The sequence below is a fragment of the Piliocolobus tephrosceles genome, chromosome 8 (assembly GCF_002776525.5).
Source record: "Piliocolobus tephrosceles isolate RC106 chromosome 8, ASM277652v3, whole genome shotgun sequence".
Lineage (NCBI taxonomy): Eukaryota > Metazoa > Chordata > Mammalia > Primates > Cercopithecidae > Piliocolobus > Piliocolobus tephrosceles.
Window position 1 is genome coordinate 133,455,667 of NC_045441.1, and position 23,075 is coordinate 133,478,741.

The window sequence follows — 23,075 nt, forward strand, 5'->3', positions numbered from 1 at the left end:
CCCAAAGTAATGGAAATCAGTATGCTGAAGAGATATCTGCATTTCTACATTCACTGCATTATTCACAATAGTCAAGATGTGGAAATAACCCAAGTATCTACCAAATGGGTTAAAAACTGTGGTATATATAAATAATGGAATATGATTTAGCCTTTTTAAAAAAACTAGGAAATTCTATCATTTGTGATGTGAATGAACCTATACAAGCCAGAAACAAAGAAACAAATACTGTCTGATCTCATATGTGGAATCTATAAAAGTCAAACTCATAGAAGTAGAGAGTAAAATGGTAATTATCAGAGGCTGGTGGATGGAGGAAAAACAGACATCGGTCAATGAATACAAAGTTACAGTTAGAAGAAATAAGGTCTGGTGTTCTATTCACAGCATGGTGATGAGAGTTCATAATGTATTATATATTTCAAAACAGCTAAAAGTGAGGATTTTCAATATTCTCACCACAAAGAAATGATAAACACTTAAAGTGATGGATATTCACATTATCCTGATTTGATCACTCCACAATGTATATACATGTATCAAAACATCACATTGTACCCCATAAACATATGCAGTCAATTAAAAATTTAAAACATATTGGGAGGCTGAGGCGGGTGGATCACGAGGTCAGGAGATCGAGACCATCCTGGCGAACATGGTGAAACCCCGTCTCTACTAAAGATACAAAAAAGTTAGCCGGGTGAGGTGGCGGGCATCTGTAGTCCCAGCTTCTAGGGAGGCTGAGGCAGAAGAATGGCAGGAACCCGGGAGGCGGCAGAGCTTGCAGTGAGCAGAGATGACGCCACTGCACTCTAGCCTGGGCAACAGAGTGAGACTCTGTCTCAAAAAAAAAAAAAAAAAAAAAATTTTAAAACATATTTGGTGCACATACACAAAGGTACTCAGCACATACCTATTATGCCATATTTTAAATATATGAAATGTAAAATATCAATTTCTGACTGCATTCCATATAATTCCTACTCTAAAGTCAGGATGTTTTCCATGGACCTTTTTGTTTACAAGATGAGTGGGAGGGGAATAAAGGTAGCCTGTGGTTTTCATACGCAATCCCATCTAGCGAAAAGAACCTTGAATCCCCGGATTAAAACACTGGCGGTCTAGCTATAGCACTGTATGCTACTTAAGTAGCCATGAACCACATATATGTAACATAACCTCCTTCTGATCTGGGTCACTCATCTGTAAAGGCAGGGGATGCACTAAATTCATTAGCACATTTTTCAAGATTCATTTCACTTATAAGTCCATATAAGGTTCTCTGTTTTCCACCACAATAAGTTAAATAGTCATAGTATGTATTTAGTTTAGAAAATAAATGCAAGACTCAGCTTTGCATTATTTACCTTAATAGAATCATGACAAGACTGGTTGAGGGACATATAGCACCAAAAGAGAAGTAACTTCATTTTTCTATTATAGCAGTAAAAATCTTTCAGTAAACAAATGACAAGTTTTACTCCATTTGTCCTCAAAAAGACTTAGAGACAGTATGAATGAAGTCTACAGCAGGCACAGTGGCTGTCAGCATATTTTAATTACATTTACTTTTCATAAATTGAATTCTAGAAATGCATAAATGGACAATTTCTTTGTGGATCTCCCTGATAGGGTGATCATACAATTTAATGTACAAACTGAGACACTTCTGAAAGTAAAAAGGGGGCATTATAAATAAATTACACCAGGAATACGGGCATAAACTGGAACTATCCTATGTAAACCAAGGCATATGTTTACCCCACTGTCTGAGAGCTGCAACTAACGTTAGCATAGCCAACTTAACAAAATTAAACACTAGGGTATAAAAAATTTAGATTACGCTTAATAAGCTTCCTTTAACTCTCAAAGATGTGTGCTGCATTCTAGTGAGGCTTCAATAGAATAATGAAATTCTTGGTTTGTTGGATCCTATAATTTGAAGATGGAAGAGCCAATTCAGGGTTTGGAGGAATGACTGGGATCAAGATAGAGCAAGAACAAATAATTTGACTAAAAAAAGGCAATACTAAAACATGTTTTAGCAAGCCGATAAAATAATTCTACTGATTAATACGAAGGTCAATGAGAAACCAGAGAGAAAGTAAAGAACTCGTATTTTATAGTACCAACGTATGTTATATGAACAAACACAGGATGCATCTTGTTGCATCTTGTCAAGCTGTGGAAGCACTACTACAGGGATCCTGTTTCCATTTCAAGCAGGCTACATTATAACATAAGGTCTAGTTTAGTATAAGCATGTTTGGGTGAGATAGAAATAATGTCTCTTGCAATGGCAAAATTTTGAGGCTTCTATTCACAGATAAGAAATCCAAAGAAATTCTAGATTTTTCTCAAATAATTCTTATTTCATCATCCCTGTCACAGACTTAATTCAGAAATCATAATTCTCACATGGATAATTCTACTGACCTTCTTATCTACAATGCTGCCTCTATAACCAAGGAGTCCTTCAAATGGTTATGACAGTAAGTTTTCGAAATATTAAATCTGAGCTTGCCAATGGTCTGCTTAAAGTTAGGTATTGGTGCTGGGCGTAGTGGCTCATGCCTGTAATCCCAGCACTTTGGGAGACTGAGGTGGGTGGATCACGAGGTCAGGAGATCAAGACCATCCTGACTAACACGGTGAAACCCCGTCTCTACTAAAAATACAAAAAATTAGCCTGGCGTGGTGGTGGGCGCCTGTAGTCCCAGCTACTCGGGAGGTTGAGGCAGGAGAATGGCGTGAACTCAGGAGGCGGAAGTTGCAGTGAGCCGAGATCGCGCCACTGAACTCCAGCATGGTAGCCTGGGCGACAGTGAGACCCTGTCTCAAAAAAGAAAAAAATTAAGTATTTAATTTTTGTATTTAATGTTAATTAAATTAAGTATTTAATGTTCTCCAGGCTCCACAAGATGAAGTCCATTTGCCTCCATAATAAATCACATAAATAAATCACATCTTCAACTCCCACCCCACATTTACATTCTAGAAATACAATCAGCCCTCTGTATCCAGGGGTTCTGCATCCAAAGGTTTCAACCAACTATGGATCAAAAATATACAGAAAAAAAAATTGTGTCTGTACTGAACATGGGCAGATTTTTTTCCTTGCCATTATTCCTTAAACAATGCAGTACAACAATTATTTACATAGTATTGACATTGCATTCTGTATTATAAATAATCTAGAGATGACTTAAAGTATACAGAATGATATACATAGGTTACATGCCAATACTATGCCATTTTATATCAGGGACATGGGCATCCACAGATTTTGGTATGCACGGTAGGTCCTGGAACAAATCCCTCATAGATACCAAGGGACAACCATACTCATTCTCAGAAAACGAGCAGGCGTGGTGGTTCACGCCTGTAATTCCAGCACTCTGGGAGGCCAAGGCAAGAGGATCACCTGAAGTCACGAGTCTGAGACCAGCCTGACCATGATGATGGAATCATCATCAATATGATGAAATCCCGTCTTTACTAAAAACACAAAAATTAGCCGGGCATGGTGGCATGCGCCTGTTATCACAGCTACTCGGGAAGCTGAGACAGGAGAATCGCTTGAACCCGGGAGGCACAGGTTGCAGTAACCCGAGATCACGCCATTGCACTCCAGCCTGGGCTACAAGAGCGAAACTCCATCTCAAAAAAAAAAAAAAATCTCAGAAAACATCACAAGATTTCAAAATTTAGTGCTTAAACTATCACCTTTCCCCTCCTTTCCTTGTAAAGCATGTAATTACTGTGAGTATTTCCAAAAGATGCCTACCTCCACCACCAAAAAAAGTGAACTTGGTTGGATAGAGTGTTTTACTTTTCTGAACTCTTAACATCGTATTATTAAGGAATGTCATAAAAGTGTTGTCTTAGCTCGGGCTGCTTTAACAAATTAGACTGTGTAGCTGAACAACATTTATTTCTCACAGTTCTGGAGGCTGGGAAGCCCAAGAGCAAGGTGTCAGCAGATGCAGTTCTGGTGAGGACCCTCCTCCTGGTTTGCAGATGGCCGTCTATTCACTGCATCCTCACATGGTCACGGCAGAGAGTAGACAGAGGAACAAGCTCTTTTTTCATCAGGGCTAATCCGATTCATGAAGTCTCCACCCCCATGAACGAATTACCTTCCAAAGGCCCAACCTCCTCAATACAATCACACTGGGGGTAAGATATTACCATATGAATTTTCGGAGACACAAAAACTCAGTCTATAACACATGATTATAAAAAACCATTTTTTCAACATGTTATTTTAGGAAAAAAAGTGTTTATTAAAAACGGGGAGGAACACAAACATGAAGAGTCAGCAACATATGCAAGCTTCTTTGCATCTGAAAAACTACGGGCGCTGTGATGAGGATCTGTGCTAAGACACGTGTCTGCTATAAACCATAATCCCCTGGTAAAAGTTTTAGCATAAAATCCCAGGCAGTCTATACCCTCATTAACCCTCTAGCACTGATGCCCCTGTACCTCTCTGGAGAGCTCAGCCAAGGGACTCCAACTTCCTTGCATAAGTGGAAAAAGAAAGTCTTGCTGGCAGAGATCCTTGACACACTAAGATAGGAACCAGCAGTAGAAGAGTCCAGGAGAGACTGACCAATCCCAGTAAAGTTCTCTGCTAGCTTGTTAAAGGAAGCAAATGTAAAGATTGCCTGAACCAAGGGTGTATGTGTGATTATTACATTCTCGCAGGACTGCCTATTCTTTGACACGCCAGAATTAAGAGGTTTACCTTTAACTTTGAATACTCAAAGTAAACACTCCCCTTATTCTGGTAAGCCCTTACCATACCTTCAAGACTCAGCAGACTGACCACCTCCACTAGGAAGGAGTCTTTGAACACTCTAGACTGGAAAATGTTTGCTTCCAGTGGGCTTCTCACCCATCCTATCAGACTTCTACTGTAGCACTACTGACAGTGTATCAAGATAATCTGATTACAAGTGCATCCACCCCAAAAGACAGGACAGTCTTAGAGTCAGAAACTGGGTCTCATTCAGTTTGCATTTGTCAATCTAGAATACTTAGCAGAGTGCCCAGCACATGCATAATAGATGTTTGTTAGCTGAATAGTTATAGTTTTGAGGTTTCAATTTTGTCAAAAAAGATCAATCAGCACCAAGTATATACTTTAAGGCTAATTTCTGAAGTCTCTATTCCTTTCTCAAATTCTTGATGGAGAAAATGACTAAAGTATTGTTCTTCAAATAACACGGTAATTGGTTCTTTTATTACTGTCATTAGATTTTCCATCCTTCAATGCAGCTTGCATACAACCATTACATCATTTTTCTAAATTGCCTTATGATTTTCTGCTCAAAAATTTTTAATAGCTTACAATTATCTATATAGATCAAGGCTCAAATTTCTTATCTAGAAATTAAAGGTTCTTCATATGTTGACCCCAAGCAACCTAAATCTGATGACTGCTGTGACATTTCTCCTCCTTTAGAGCACTCCCTAGGTACACTGGATGCAGTGCTTTTATCATAGGTGTGTTCTGTTTACCCTCAGATTGCTTCAAAGAATCTCTGAAAGCATGTTACTTTCAGGTACTCTGGTCGTGACAGTGTATACGACAATGACAGAGAGTTCACTCCCTGAACAATGAAAACCTTTTCTGATTCACCCTGGGCAATGATTTTGAATCTTTTAATTAAACATTTCAAGACTGGCTGCCTTATGATTTTATAATAATCATGGTTGTAATAATAGTGCTTTCCTCACAAAGCTGTCTTGAATATTGATATTTCCTTGATTAACTGGACTATAGGTTTTCAAGCCAGATCAATGAGATCCCTATAGATGGGACATTTTTTGCATATAATCAAAAACAAGAGTGTTATATAATGTGTCAGGAAGAGCAAATACGCATGTATTTACATTTCCCTACATCAGAAGTGAGTGGTAAGGAGAGTTGAATGGAATAAAAAAAACCACACCCTTGTGGGAAGTTTCTTTTTTAACATAATTTTATTCAACTTATCTTTGCTGAAAACTAAATTATTTGAGGAGAAGAGTAGGAATTATGAGTAAATAACAATACATAAAATCAGGGTCTGTATAAACAGCATAGATATTATAAAACCTACTAGAGGTAATTATGGTGTCCAAACCTCTCACATTCTCAGGATATGAAGATATTTTAGTGAATTCAAAGGTATTCTTTCTGAATTACAGGGGTTATGAGGAATGGAAAGATCCATTGTTTATGGTTTAGAATGGCCATAATACCTAGTGTGCCATCTTTAACACACTAGGTGTTTAGTGTAAAATGAAAAATAAAAGTGTGACTTATATTCAGAAACAATTAGCTATTTGGAGATAGACTTTGAAAGGATATTACAATTTTCTTTTCTTTCTTTTTTTTTTTTTTTTTTTTTTTTTTGAGACGGAGTCTCGCTCTGTTGCCCAGGCTAGAGTACAGTGGCCAGATCTCAGCTCACTGCAAGCTCCGCCTTCTAGGTTCACACCATTCTCCTGCCTCAGCCTCCCGAGTAGCTGGGACTACAGGCGCCTGCCACCACTCCCGGCTAGTTTTTTGTATTTTTTAGTACAGACGGGGTTTCACCGTGTTAGCCAGGATGGTCTTGATCTCCTGACCTCATGATCCGCCTGTCTCGGTCTCCCAAAGTGCTGGGATTACAGGCTTGAGCCACCGCGCCTGGCCATACAATTTTCTTTTATAAATGTTGCTTGGTACACAATTGAAAACATCCCAAAATTTACTGTTGAAGTCCTACTCAAAAAGTACCAAGTACTGTTTACTCTGGCTAAAAATTCTCTAACATATGTAATGCCCCGCTAAAGTTGAATACCTGAAAGCACACTACAGTCACTCCTTCCCTTTCCATGGAAAATGGGTTGATAGCTCAGAATCTGTATCCTTTTTCTTCAGTCACACCCACCAATGATCAAGTTGACAAAAGACAATTTTCCAAGCCACTTTGGAACCGACTGACTGTGATAAAGACATGCTCTGGTCCCAGGAGATTAGTATATCTGTACTAGTGATCATTTCTTAATAGCAGCTATCCTCTCTTTCATCATCATGATTCGTTTTAATCTATTTCTTGGTGGAATTCAATCATGAAATAAGTCTTAGTTGCAGAGTCTCACTGAAAGTGATACATGAAACATCCAGCTTCCATGTCTGCACAAAATAGATTTGGCTATTTGTACTATTTTTGGTGTATTATTTCCTCCAAAGTTTAGTGGTTTAAAACTCTCTCTCTTTTTTATTGCCCAGTTATAACAGGTGGCCATCAGACTTGCTGTAGTGCAATCCTTAGATCTAGCAATCTGGTGTAACATACACAGTTTACGTTAATTATCCCCTTTCTACCTTCTGGGAGAATAGAGAGCATTTTGATTCCAAATTTGGCACTTTGTCATTAACACTCTGGTTTCTAGATACGCACTGGACCATTTCATAATGCCAAATGAGAATGTTAAACATGTTACTGCAGTGACATTAATTAAATTAAAGTGTATTTCTTGCAATGCAGTAAGTCTGCTTCGTAAGTTGAAGCCACCCCCAGGCTGACCTGAAAGTGATAAGCAATGCTATTTGCTATTTACCTTAAACTATTCCATATCCATGAGCATCACAGTAAATCTGTAATCTGAAATAAAATATTTGTTCAAATAATAATTTCCTCTCTAAAATAATTCCCTTTATTTATATGGATGCTTTACAAAAAAAAAAAAAAATCAGAATCTTTAGGGTCAACCTTACAGGCATCTAAATCCTCTAGTAGAAATCGATGAGGAAACAGAATTAAACTGCAATCAATAGAGCTTGATTTAGATATTCCTATTTCCTAATATGTTTCAAGATATCCTGATCCAGTTGTTCATATTGAGAATTATATACATCAACATATATGTTCACAGGGGAAGGTACACAGCAGATTCAGGAAAGAAGTTAGTATCATCTTATTTCCACTCCACAAATCTGGATTTTCGTATGCCATTTTCTGTTATGAAACAGCACGTTAACCACGGAGGGCTAAGTACAAATAGGAAAGCAGACAGTCATGGACACAACATGAACTTCTACTTCCAGCTACTAACAGAGGAGACGGATAGAGAGTGAATACTATAGGATTCCATCTTCTTCTTTAACTTAAATGGAACTTTCTGAGATATCTAGGCTCATCACCTAACACAAAGGGAAAAAAAATTACATGCATCTCTTGTCTTCATTACCTATTTAATCACCACTAAAAATACATCAGTCTGACATACACAGACCTGTAATGAGTGGTAACATCATTCCAGTTTTCCAGTCGTGGCTTAAACTATAAGCCACACATTTATTTTTGTTTGTTTTCGAGACAGGGTCTCGCTCTATTGCCCAGGCTGGAGTGCAGTGGTGTGAGAACAGCTGAACTGCAGCCTTGACCTCCAAGTCTCAAGCTATCCTCTCCCCTCGGCCTCCCAAGTAACTGTAACTAAAGGCATGCATAACTACACCCTGCTCATTTTTATTTGTTTCTAGAGAAGAGGTCTCACTATGCTGCCCAGGATGGTCTCAAACTTCTGGGCTCAAGCAATCCTCTGCCTTGACCTCCCAAAGTGCTAAAGTTGCTGGCATTAGCCCCAGTGCACAGCCCCAAAACATTTCTTAAAAATATAGATACTATTATCATTGTGGACAATCATAATTATAGATATAGGGACTACCACATGTAATATTCTCTGGCTAAGGAATATACAGAATGAGGGCAAATTTTACATCTACTAAGTAATTACAGGATGTTCTATTATATGTGCACTATTGTTACAGAAGTCCTCAATATACAGTTTCTTTCTACATCTGCAGTTTCTGCATTCTCACGATGCTGTAATTCAAAATAAAATACTCCTTTTCATGTAAGGTCAGCGTGTCTTTTGAAGAGGAGCCTCACACCAACCAAATCTGGAATTCTCTGCATTAATAAGAAATTTTATCTGGCAGGTGAGTCATCAAGCTGAGATTCCTGGTAAGCAGATAAACTTAACCCTTGTCTTGGGGCCTATAAAAAGCATGCTTCTCCTCTGGCAGGGATGGATTAGGTTGCCACAGCCTCTAAGGTAGTAAGCTTTTTATATCCGTAGCAACATCTCCCAAGCCACTTCAAAGCACTGGGTTTATCTATTTTCTCTCGTTGCACAGCACTATAAAAAAGATTGCTGATCTCTAAGAAGGAGAAACAGAGACGTGAATTCCTCTTTTGAAGGCTTCTCCAAAATGATCTAGGAAATAGCCTGCTAACACAGGCTGATGCCCAGAAATCTTTTCCTTGGCTTTGCTTCTTTGTCTGATACTTGGCTTGCACTGCGTTTGTTCCAAAATCTGAACATATAAGTAGTTACTTTGGCACTCAACAAACAGAACAACATTGTTATACACTAAAAAGCAAGAAGTGGTGTATATAGACATATTTATGTGTAACTGAATGGTTGAATATATATAGAAATGAATACATGTGTCATGTTACTTTCTAGAATCTTATAAAAATTATCAATTTAAGCTTACTGTATCCCTTTGAGGTACACAGGCACAGGCAAAAAGGTAGTGAACTTGTCATAAAAGTATTACAATGCCTCAGTTACAGAGCTGATGTTGGAATTGAACAGTATTCCTTTCATTGTTTCTTCTTCAAGAAAGACAGCAAGATTTATTATTATCAAGTTCACGATGGCAATGGCATATGAGACAAGATTTATGTATTCTCATGTTTTAGCTCTTGATTTTTACAAATAACTTAGAACTCGGAAGAAGAAGCAGGTCCCAAAAGTTATAAAATACCAATTAGGAAATGAGAGGAAGGTATTATATGAACTGTACAATTTTTACTTACACACAACATACATCCTACTGAAGATCCTCTGTTACAGGCATAAATACTGAAGGTATTTATAATCAAATAATCAAATAATCAAATAATCATACATAATCATATAATACTAGCTATATAACCATTTACAATATAATTATATATATTCATATAACAGTAGATATAATAATGGATATTTCCAGGTACTGCCAAAATAAAAATTTTCTCAATGGATAAGTTCTGTGGCAATAGAATAAGCCTTGTTAAGTCAAAGCAGATACTTAATGTTGGCTAACATTTGGTAAGAGTTCGTTACAAGATTCTTCTGTATTTGTAACTTCTGATTCATTTAATAAATATTTATGGAGTGCCCACTATGTGTTTTAATATGTTTATAGGTGCCAGGTATAGTTTTAAGTGCTGAGGACACAGCAGAGTACAAACATGCAGAATTCCCTGTCTGTGTGAAGTTTATAATATATTGAATGAATATGTAATAGAAATGTCCTAAATATGTAGTATGTCAGATGGCGACAAGAAAATGGAGCAGGGGAAGATGTAAGGATGGCTCAACCAAGGGATTCAAGAGGTAGAGTTGAGGGCTGCTGCCTTAAATATGGTGTTCACAGAAGGCTTCAACATGAGCTGCAATTTCATTAGAAAAAAACTATATTATTCCATTTTCTCAAAGAGGAATTATATCTAAATAACTACAGAGTAATCTATCCAAAAGACGTTGAATCTATTCTGAAGAGGCAAGTTACAGTATTTATTACAGTAGTCTAAATCAGTTTATGGTCACCTGTAAATCTGTCTCCTCCATTAGACTGAAGGCTGTTTGAGATCATGGACTTAGTCATGAAATCACAGCATACTGACTTAAACAGAACAGATATTAAGTAACAGTGTGTTAAGCTGACTCGAAGAAGATACCTAATAGCCTCTATGGTATGTCTAAGAGGAGGAACGTTGCCTGTGGAACTCTAACATGAACTTTTGCCTAATCTTAGGGTAATATATCCTTCCATGAGCATAAGGCATATAATGTCCATACTATGATTAGCAAGGGTAGAGCAGATCCTTCCTTTTTGCTCCACACAAAGGCAAGGTACAAAAATAGTACCTGGGTCTCTGTTGGATTCTATTAAATATAGAGATATATTTAATATACATAGGTTCCCTGGGAATAGGGGAAGTTCCAGACCTCACCTGGGAAATACATTAACATGTAAGAAGCTCTCAGTTTAATTCAAGTTTCTGATATTGAGAGTTCCTGTAAAATTAGAATATGTCAAAAAAACAAAAAAAATAAAAAAAACAAAAAACCCCCACAATACTATGTTGAGAGTCCCATGAACCTGGGTAATAAACTGTAACAAATTTAAAAGATTTCTAAGACACAATCTAATTCTTAAGTGATATTATTCCACAAAATCTATTACATTTAGCTGCACAAGAGTGTATTACTATTACTATCACCACTATCGCCAATTGTTAAAATAAGGACTTCCTATGGAGCAGGCACTGAACTAAGTGCTTTACCATGTAATGCTCTGTTACAAGTGGGTTAGTATTCTTACTTTACATAGGAGAAAATTGAGGCTTAACGAACTTAAATACTAGCCGGGTGCGGTGGCTCACGCCTGTAATCCCAGCACTTTGGGAGGCCAAGGTGGGTGGATCACCTTGGAGGTCAGGAGTTTGAGACCAGCCTGGTCAACAAGGTGAAACCTCATCTCTACTAAAACTACAAAAACTAGCCGGGCGTGGTGGTGTTCACCTGTAATCCCAGCTACTCGGGAAGCAGGAGGATCGCTTGAACCCAGGAGGTGGAAGTTGCAGTGAGCCAAGATCATGCCACTGCACTCCAGCCAGGGTGACAGAGTGAGACTCTGTCTAAAAAAAAAAAAAAGCCCAAAATGAAAAAAAAAAAAACTTAAATATCTTTCTACTGTCATGCAGCTAAAAAGAGTGCCAGGCCTATCCTGAGCACCTGAATACCTGACTTCTAATCACAATGCTTTGGAGATAAACATTTTATTTAAAGTTTAAGGTGGTAATTATTACTTTCAATAATAAGCATATTCATTATCACAATTGGTAGAGACAAGCAAGATTCTAAAGCACCTGGACACATGTCACAGGAGAACTAACATGGCATCAAGAATGCTAGCAGGAAGAGTCCTGCAGCAACTTCTATATGCCAGCTAAGTTTTAGCATAATGTCCTTTGGAATTTGCATTGATGTTATTAGAGATGCATTTATTCATTAAATAAATATTTCTTGAATACATAACAATGAGACACAATAAAAAATTTAAAGCAGATGTACATTTAAGATATATGATATGAATTTTGGTAAGATAATGTACTGAAGGGGGCAAGCAGAGGCTAATACAATAACCCGAGTGAGAAATGATAAATGTTTGAACTAACATAGCGGCAGCAAGACTGCAAAGATAAAAGTGGGCACAGAATAGAGATCTGAAGAATTTCAGGCAACTGTGACCAACTGTCGAGGGATGGTAGAGTAAAGCATAAAATTACTCTTAGGTTTCTGCCAGGCAGGTGGATGGTAGCGCCACTGAATGAGAAAGGAAATACAAAAAGACAAAATGAGGTTCTTGTGAGAACAAAGATGAATTTTGTTTTAGACAATAAAATGAAGCTCCTCTGTCTTCCAGTTAGCAAGGAGAAAACCAGCTTTGGAGTTTAGGATTAAAGGTACAAATTAGGGAGTTAATGAATGGCACAGAAGTGGTAAGGGAAGGCTATGGAAACAAGATAAAGAGGAGAAAAGCAGGTATGTCAGAATGTCAGCATAGGCAGTGCCAGAGAAAATGAGAGGCTGAAGGAGACCAGGACGGACCCTGACAGGCAAGAAGGAGAGGCAGGAATACATAGGTTACTACTTCTAGAGTTAATCCTGATAAAAACATATCTAGTGGCAGTTCTACCTTTGACAGAGTCTTACCATATTTTTAAATTTATCCCCTAGGAAAGTGGGAAAGTTGAGAGCGTCTGGGCTGTCTCCATAGTCTAAAGACCATCAAATGTCTACCTAAGATTTTCTACCAGGCATAATTTTCGTGTAAAACAGTTGTCTAAATATGCAGCAGAAACTCACAATTTGAAATTTCCTGAAGAAATATTTTAAAGGCGGGAGAGTCCATCAAAGGCATTGTTTTTTTTGTTTGTTTGTTTTGTTTTGTTTTTGCCTAAGTACTAAGAAGCACTTGCCTTTATTCTTTATTACCGTAAGACATTCAACAAAAGATTACACCTGTTCTACGATAATAGCATATTTGAAACAGTGAATATATTTTCTCAATGAAGTGTCATGTTTTGGAATAATTTTAGATTTACTAAAAAGTTCCAAAAATAGTACAAGGAGTATACTCTTCATCCCGTTTTCAGCAGTGTTAACATCTTGTCTAAACATGGCACAGAGGATACAACTAAGACTGACATTGGTCACTACTATTAACTAAACTTTCAAGCTTATTCACATTTCAACAGCTTTCCACTAATGTCCTCTTTTTCCATTACACAACAGAAATCAGGTTACCATATTGCATTTAGTTGTCACGTCTTCTTCATCTCCTCTGGCCATAACAATTTCTCAGTCTTTTTTTCTTGGCCTTAAAAATGTTGGTCAAGCATTTTATGGAATATTCTTCAATTTGGAGTTCTTTGACTACTTTAAAGGTTAAAGTGGAATTATGGATTTTAGAGAAGAACTCCACAAGTGCCCTTCTCAAATTATATCCATGTAGGAGGGTGTTATTAATATGATATAACGATGTTAATGTTGTTCATTTGATTGACGTGGTATCTGCCAGCCTTCTCCACTATAAAGATTTTTTCCTTTTCAGAATACATTTATACATACACACACACACACACACACACACACACACACACACACACACAGACATATATTTTCCTTTAGATCATGCCAAAGATATCCGTTCATAAGAACAAGCTGTACTGAGACCCTGGAAAGAGATCTCTTGGGGTACTATCATGGTTTTTCCTGCAACCCCATCAGTCACATCTTTTTATGCTGCTGAGTAATTAGTCCAATCAGATAGTTAGCCTTAAATTTTATTTTCAGTTGAGGAGAATGTTCATATTTAGTATGAACATAAAACAAATCCACAAGCCCATTACAAAAAAATAATGTGCACCTAAATCCAATACTGATAATTAGAGGATATAACAAAATATCCTAAGCTCATAATACTTGCTGATGTATAAAGATAATGGATCTACCTGAGAAATGCCATGTAGAAATTAAATAGACTATGCTTAACAGAGTCCTAATGGTCAAGAGTCAAGAATTTCAATTTGGACATAATCAAATAATACAGAAATGTCTTAAAACATGTAAATCACAATTCAGTACTTGCCCAGCCTATTAAGAAAATAAAAAAATAATATATAATAAACTTATGGCCTTTAGTAGTATTTAAATCACAGTCATTTATGTGTGTGTGTGTGTGTGTGTGTGTGTATATATAAAAGCATTTGCCCTCATTCATATAACCTACTCACCATCCTTCATTATTTGATTAAAAAACTGCTTAAGAAATAACATGGCATAAAACAAGCGGGCTAAAATGTAGAGGTTTTAGCAAATAAAACTAGTATTGGTTTAAATCTCTAAAGCATTCAGATTGAAATTAATGGGAACTTTTCTGCTCAGATTTTGTCTAACATATAGTCTATGTTTAAAATTGAAGTAACTGATCCTGTTGCCATATAATACTAGTAAATATCCTAAAGAGACCTAATCCTGTTATTCTTAGGGCCTCTGAATCTTAATTTATTTCTGCTTTATTGTAAAGAATGTGCATCTTATATGTTTAGATGTTTAGAGAGACAGCTTTTAATGTTTTCCACCAAATCCCAGGGTTGAGATCTCAAGTGTGTATCACAGCATTCGAAAATATGTGTCCTTTGAAGACTCAGGCATATCAGATGGCATCCTGATAATGTATTATTCATGACTCAGTTACAGATAAACAATGTGGCAACATGAAAGCAAAGCCTTAAAAAGTCCCAGGTATGAGAGAATCTTTTTGTAGAAGAATAAACGTTAAGGGTGATTAGGTTTAAATTAGATGAATACATGAACTAACAAGGTAATTTAGGGGAATTTAAAAAATCTAATCTCATGTTCTAGATAGTAAACTCTTTTAGGATCAGGACAGACCTAATTCAAATTCTATGAATTTCTAACATATAGTTCTTTAATATTAAATACTATTTTGCATTTTATTTACATTACAATGAACATTTAATAGTAAGAGTCCGACTATAAAATATACTTTGATTATAAATTCATATTTATAATAAGTAGAAATACAAAATATATAATAATTTGATATGATTTATTAGATGGAGAAGAGGCATATAAAGATTTGATACAGTTTATGTGTATTATCAGGAGAAATTTTAAAAAGCCTTCATGATCCCATATGGAGGTAAGAGTATGGGTGGAGGGAAATCTTGCATTATTTTCCCTTCTAATGTTGCTTTTATCTTGATATAGCATCAAATAAAATACAGTGTTGACCTTCCAAGTTAAATGTAAAGTCACAGATACTCCACTTCCTCAGATTTAATCACTCTGCCCACTTTTTAATGGGGTTGTTTTTCTCATGTAAATCTGTTTAAATTCCTTATAGATGCTGAGTATTAGGGCTTTATCAGATGCACAGATTGCAAAAATTTTCTCCCATTCTGTAGGTTGTCTGTTTACCGTTTATAGTTTCTATTGCTGTGCAGAAGCTCTTTAGCTTAATTACACACCATTTGTCAATTTTTGCTTTTGTTGCAATTGCTTTTGGCATCTTCATCGTGAAATCTTTGCCCGTGCCTATTTCCTGAATGGTATTGCCTAGGTTTTCTTCTAGAGTTTTTAGAGTTTTGGGTGTTACATTTAAGTCTTTAATCTATCTTGAGTTGATTTTTGTATATGGTGTACAGAAGTGGTCCAGTTTCTGTTTTCTGCATATGGCTAGCCAGTTCTCCCAGTAGCATTTATTAAATAGGGAATCTTTCCCCCATTGCTTGTTTTGGTCAGGTTTGTCAAAAAATCAGATGGTTATAGGTGTGTGGTCTTATTTCTGGGCTTTCTGTTCTGCTCCACCGATCTATGTATCTGTTCTTGTACCGCAGCCCTGTAGTATAGTTTGAAGTCGGGTAGCGTGATGCCTCCGAGCTTTGTTCTTTTTGCTTAGGATTGCTTTGCTTATCTGGGCTCTTTATTTGGTTCCACATGAATTTTAAAATAGCTTTTTTCTACTTCTGTCAAGAACGTGTTAGTAGTTTTATTATTCAATTATTCAATGGGAATAGCATTGAATCTATTAATTACTTTGGGCAGTATAGCCATTTTCATGATATTGATTCTTCCCGTCCATGAGCATGGAATGTTTTTCCATTTTTTTGGGTCATTTCTGATTTCTTAGAGCCATGGTTTGTAGTTCTCCTTGAAAAAGTCCTTCACTTTCCTTGTTAGCTGTATTCCTAGGTATTTTATTCTTTTTGTGGCAATTTTGAGTGGGTAGTTCATTCATGATTTGCTCTTAGCTTGCCTGTTCTTGGTGTATAGGAATGCTAGTGATTTTTGCACATTGATTTTGTATCCTGAGACTTTGCTGAAGCTGCTTATCAGCTTAAGAAGCTTTTAGGCTGAGACAATGGGGTTTTCTAGATATAGGTTTATGTCATCTGCAAACAAAGATAGTTGAACTTCCTCTCTTCCTAGCTGAACAGCCTTTCTTTCTTTCTCTTGCCTGAGAGCCCTGCCTAGAACTTCCAATACTGTGTTGAACAGGAGTGCTGAGAGAGGGCATCCTTGTCTTGTTATATAATAACTCTTATATTTCAAGCCTCCCCACATAAGTTAGATGCTTCTTCACAACACACTATTCTTTGTCCAATCTAGTATATAAAGTCACGGGCTTTAAGTACTTCTCTGGGTCTTCATTTCTTTATGAGGGCTCCCATGTCGTGTAAAATTTGTATGAAATAAAATTTTATGCTTTGTTCTTGTTAATCTATCTTAGGTGAATTTAATTCTCAAGGCCTAGCCAGGACCCCACGAGGATGGAGATGGAGTTGTGCCCACTCCTACAAAGTGCTACCCACGCTCTGTGTGCACTACAGTACTTCTTGAAACACTCTTCTCCCCTTTTCTGTCTGATATAGTCTGGATGGTTTGTCCCCTCCAAATCTCATGTTGAAATGTGATCCCCAGTTTTTGAGACAGAGTCTCACTCTGTCACCCAGGCTGGAGTGCAGTGGTGCGATCTCAGCTCACCACCACCTCCACTGTAGGGGATGGGTCAGGGTAGTGGGAGAAATTACAAAGATAAAGTTATAGGAAATAGACACAAACCTTCTTGGAAGGCCAGCAGGTTTGCATAGCTTCAGTAAAAGATTTGGCTGAAGGGAAATGAATTCTCTTAAAAGCTTAGGGCACAGATACATAGGAATGTAGAGGAGTTTATCTAAATAGCTTGTTTACTGTGTGGTCCTAGGACTTTATATAAATAGCTTGTTTACTGTGTGGTCCTAGGACCAATCTTTGATCATCTGCAGGCTCATGACTGCTCTCTACTCAGGAGGTCGACAATGTTAATTACCCTCTAGTGGTGTTTACTTGAGAACTTTGTCATTTAATCTGTACTAAATAAATGTGAACTTCACTGTCTTATCAACGCCGAAGCTGCAGACTCAGGCAGCAGAGCCCCTTAGCCCCACTGACAGGCAAAATATCTGTCAGTGTATGTCCTTCATCTGTCACTGTGTCAGGGTCTGTGGGTCGGACCCGGCACTCTGCCTCCTGGGTTCAAGTGATTCTCCTGCCCCAGCCTCCCAAGTAGCTGGGACTACAGGCGTGTGCCACCACCCCAGCTAATTTTTTCATTTTTAGTAGAGATGGGGTTTCACCATGTTAGCCAGGATGGTCTCGATCTCCTGACCTCGTAATCTGCCTGCCATGGCCTCCCAAAGTGCTGGGATTACAGGTGTGAGCCACCATGCCCGGCCAAGAGAACTGGTTCTTATGAAGAGCCTGGCATCTTTCTTGCTCCCTTCTTGCCATGTGACAGGCCTGCTGCCCCTTCACCTTTTGCCATGAGTAAAAGCTTCCTGAGGGGTCATGAGAAGCCAAATAGATTCTGATGCCAAGCTTGTACAGCCAGCATAAGCATACGCCAAATACAGCTCCTATCTATAAATTACCCAGCCTCAGGTATTCCTTTATAGCAACGTAAAATGGACTAATGCACTGTCTAGCTCCCATTTGCTTATTATGTCTCAGCTTTCTCTAAAAAGCCTTTCTCCCAACTGTGTTATGTTCCATTCTCCTGTATGTTCTTGTAGTGCATAAAACGTACCAAACTTTCAAGGAGTACTTCTTATATGCAAAGTACTGCTGTCGAGTTATGAATAAGCAGACCTGAGCTCAGCCTCATGGGCTGTACAGTCAAGCTGGCAAGAATGACTTTAGGCAAACAATTAGAAATAATTAATAAAATGATCAAAATTGTTCAGAATGCCCTAAAGAAAAAATAAAGGAGGGTATGGAAATGTAGAGTAGCTAAACCTAACTGTGAGTGATAGTTAAGGACAGCCAGTCAAACTCTGCCATGCCCACTATTCTAAGTGAAGTAACTTAGAAATGGAAAACCAAATACTGCATTTTCTCACTTATAAGTGGGAGCTAACCTATGGGTGTGCAAAGGCATAGTGATACAATGGACACTGAGGACTCAGAAGAGGAGAAGGTGGGAGGGGGTTGAGGGATGAAAAACTACCTATTGGGTACATTGTACAGTACACTGGAGTAACAAGTGCACTCAGCTCTCAGACTTCAACTATGTACAATTCATCCATGTAACCAAAAACCACATGTACCCCAAAACTCATTGAAATAAAAAATATATAAAGATAAATAAATGTATCAGACCTCAAAAAAAAGAAACCCTCCAGCATGCATGGTCTAGATAAAAAAAAAAGGAAAAAGGAAAAACAGATCCCAAGCAGAGGGGGCAACATACACAAAAACACGTTAAAGCAGGAGTGAGGAGAAAATATGGCATAGTCTAGAAAAAAGGAGAAACACTGGTGTAGGACGGGGCTGGAGAATGCACTGGGCCCAAAGCATGTCGGGGCCTGAGGCAGCACAGGCAGTGCACCACTGCATTGCTCTTCAAAAAAGAACTCACTGTTAGGCTGTGTAGAGGCCAGTCATCCGTTATCACCCCGCTGCAACCCCTTCAGGAGGCAGCACATCATGCCACGATGTCTGTACTCTTCCCTGGCAACCTCTGAGCCAAGTCCACACTCCTCATGAGCACCCTCTAGTCTGTGACTAAGCACAGTTGCAGTACCAGGTTGTTGCTATTTCTGCCCAATGCAGGGGTCCTCTAACAGCTACTCTTGCTTCTAGACTCCCCACCAGATTGGCCAAGACTGTCAGATTTGTTTGCAGATCACACCCTCATCTCCCAGTTTGGGGCTCTCTCTAGATTTGGGCCTTGTTGAATTTGAGATATGATGATTTGTTTCAAGGCTCAATGACAGAATACTGTATTACAGATACTATCGGTTAGACACAACGCATTAGACTCACATAATTGCATCTCAGCTTTTGATCATGTCAGTAAGGTGCTGGGAAAAACAAAAGACAGCTGTGAATATTTACATTTTTTTCCCTAAGAAACACCAAATCAGTGATATCCGGATGAAATAAATAACTCTCAATCGGTTGTTTTCTGCTTTCATTAAACAAATGTTTAATTATATCAATTTACTGCTGGAAATAGCACAATACATTTGATATAGTTCAGCAAAGCTACAACAGAGATGAGAAATGTTCACTTAATTATTTTTGTTGAGTTCGCAGATTAAGCTGCTTGCCAATTAGTGATAGTTAACAAGGTTTTACTTCAAAGGGAGAAAAGAATATACTACTTACTGCAACTTAGTAAATATATGTTAGAGTGTATCTTTAACAAACTTTTGCTAGAGAGTAAATTTTGGTTAGAGCTGCTGCTCTGATATCTATCCCAATCTGCCAAATATGTATTAGCCATGTAGTCTGAATAGATAAGCCACATGGATTGATCCCACACCTGGCTCCAGCCCAAGACGATCAGGATCCTCTCGTTCTCCTTTGCCAAAAGCAAGAGTGGTTTAAAGGAGATATCTTAAGGGTTGAGTCCAATGATGGTGGGAAGTGATGTATCCCCCCAGCTCTATGCCTTAATCTCCCTACATGTGAAGGGTAAAATGTTACTGCAGGTGGCAGTTGGAGACAATCAAGGAAGCTAGTGTGAAGACAAAACCTACAAAGCGGAGCCCAGATAAATAGAAGAAAAAGAGCATGAGTTCTGATTGAACTCTGTCTCAAGACTGCCCTATATCACTTGGTATTGATGCAGGTTGACATGTATTTTCTGTTACTTGTACTATCAAAATCATTCTAATATACAAGGGTGTTTTCCTCCTTTTCCTGGTTTAAAATTACACAGCTGATAATTCATCTCAGCTTAAAACTTATTGCCCCTGCTAGTGGGGGGTGGAGGGGAAAGGTCAATTGTCATTTGATGCTTCAGGTTTAATTTTGTAGCTCTTCATTAAACAGTCTTAAAATACTTTGCATACCATTTCAACAGGTATCAAAAAATGAAGCATAAACTTGTGTACTAATTAATGCAATTAAACATTTGGATGCTGGGTGAAAATCAGTACTGAATACCTTAAAGAGCACAAATGCAAGAAAATGCAAAGCAGTAGACTCTTCTCTGGCTCAAAAAAAGTTGACATTCATTTAAATAAAAATTTGCAATGATAGCTCAGGGACCAAATCAAGGCCATATTTATTTTGCCTGTATAATATGCAAATAGACATAGTGCAAAAATACATAGAGCTCTTCATGGCAACAATCCACTAGAGATGAATAGTAGCTAGTCACTTTCAGGCAAGAATGAGTTCCCAGTTTTGATTACTTGACACACAGTCCAGTTCATCCATTTTATTACCATGCCACTGTAAGATGTTTACATTTGTGTCCCCTGGTTTAAGTGCACACGTTAATGTTTTGGCAGCTAAGTGCAGATTTATCTGCTATGCAGGGGGGAAAAACCTGACAGCAATTTAAAAAAAAAAAAGCACAAAAGTAAATATCCATTTCAGCTGAGTGAAAAAAAAAAACAATTTTTTTTCACATCCTTTGGAATAACCACCAAATACATGTACATCTTACCTTTAAGTCTTTTTCTTCTATCTTCTTTTGGAGCATTTTAAGGCACTTAGTAAAGTCAGTGTGTTCTTGATCAGGAGTTGAAATAAGCTCACACCCCTATGTATTAAAGTAAAAGAAAAGGTAAGAATAAGTAGTAATTTCACCCTTATGAACAAGATCAAGAGCTACAAACATAAAGATAAGGTTATCAACAGACATATCTTATTATGCCTTTACTATTCTCGTATCATTAGAATCATTATCATTATCTTTTTTACTTCACATCATGGGACGTTTCAGGAATGGAATTAGAGTGTTACAATAATGGACTGATTATGACAATCGTTTTACTTGAGAAAGTAGAGATTATACTACATTAATGAATCTTTAAAAAATACTGAGGTGATGACATTCACGATTAACATGAGGACTTTGATAAATGTATAATAAATTATATTCTCAGCTACTTGAAATTAAAATGAAACTATTTTGATGAAACTTTGAAGTTCTTTAAGCAGAAATGACAAGTTTACATGAATGAAAAAACTAATATGAATATCGAAGTAATAATAAAACTTTACATTTTAAGTAAAATTAAGACAGCTGTCCTACAATATTATTTGATAAAAGCCTCTTTCTCCCTTGTGAGACACAGAACAAGGAGCTATGCCTGTGAAAATATGTCTCCTGGATTATCTTTTGGACATTATGAAATGAATTTGTAAGTTCTTTGCCTTCTCTACAAGATAACCTACCCAGTGAAAAACACTGAAATATATTTACAAGTATGAAGCCACAAAAGTGCCAGTTTGTTGGCACTAGTGAGCTTGGATGGCTAAAGAAACCATATTTTTGAAATGACACCTTTTCCTCCAATGTCATACAGAGGCAAAGGTACATAAAAGTGAGCACGATGGGACTTCAGACTTCTTAATTCCGGAATAAAACAATTCTTGGACTCTGACAAACAGCTGAGTAAGGGAAAGTTAAATATAATCTAGTATATAAAGTTGCCATTCAAAGAGTTTTCAAGGATACAAAACACCCATACTGCCTCTTAAATTATTCTAAGAACCATTCTCGGTAGATTTAAAGGTTCTTCTTTTACTTCAAGGTCTCTTTAAATGTGTCAAGCTCAACCTCTGCTTCATTCATTTATGACTGTCCTACAATATAGTGACCAATGAAAAAATTAATTTCTCATCATTCAGAAATATATTATGCTCTAAAAGATGTATATGTCATCTTTACAAGATCATCGACATATACTTTCTTGACCCTAAAAGAACATTGAAATTTACTATAATCACCAAGCAAGGACATAAAGAAGTGACCCTTCTCAGGTTAACACTCCTAAAAAAGAAGATAGAAGCATATGGCAGGGCATACAGGATATTAGCTTGGTGGAACAGAACAGGCTGCCCCCAAACCAAAAATCATTACGCTGAAAGTTCCTTAAGGGCAGGTTCATTCATTATTGTTTCCAGTGCCAGGCACTGGTTTGTTGCATAGTAAATGTTCAATAAACATTTAAATAATATTCTTGAGGAAGAAAATGGATTTTTACAAATACATTTATAAAAATGTACACTGGCTAGGGGTTACAATCGTACAGTGTCTTATTGCTAAATATACCATAAATGACAATGAAAGTTGTCTTCCTCTTTTAAATGCTGACAATAGACATACTCACCAAAAAGGAAATAAAATTTAAATGGCAAATAGAAACTACGACATAATAAATGATTAATAGATCATTATCTGCCTTCACAGAATCCACATAGAAAGCCATGGGGAAAATGACAGTTAAACAAAACCCAAGAAGTAATCTATCTACTACCACCGCAACATTTTGTAGATTAAGAAAATAAAAACAAGAGATAAAAACTGACTTGCTGACAACTGGACAGCTAGGTAGTAATTAGCAGCAAAGCCATGAGTAGAAATCCTATTTATTTACTCTCAC

At 37.3% G+C, this 23,075-nt stretch overlaps 1 protein-coding gene across 3 annotated transcripts in view; it reads right to left on the minus strand.

Moving 5' to 3' along the window:
* Positions 1-23,075, minus strand: part of TPK1 (thiamin pyrophosphokinase 1) — a 383,349-nt gene that overhangs the window by 144,685 nt on the left and 215,589 nt on the right. For all 3 annotated transcript variants that reach the window (XM_023191035.2, XM_023191036.2, XM_023191037.2), the window contains one exon: positions 21,131-21,226. In XM_023191035.2, coding sequence (XP_023046803.1) covers positions 21,131-21,226 — 96 coding nt within the window. The remainder of the gene's footprint in view (positions 1-21,130; positions 21,227-23,075) is intronic.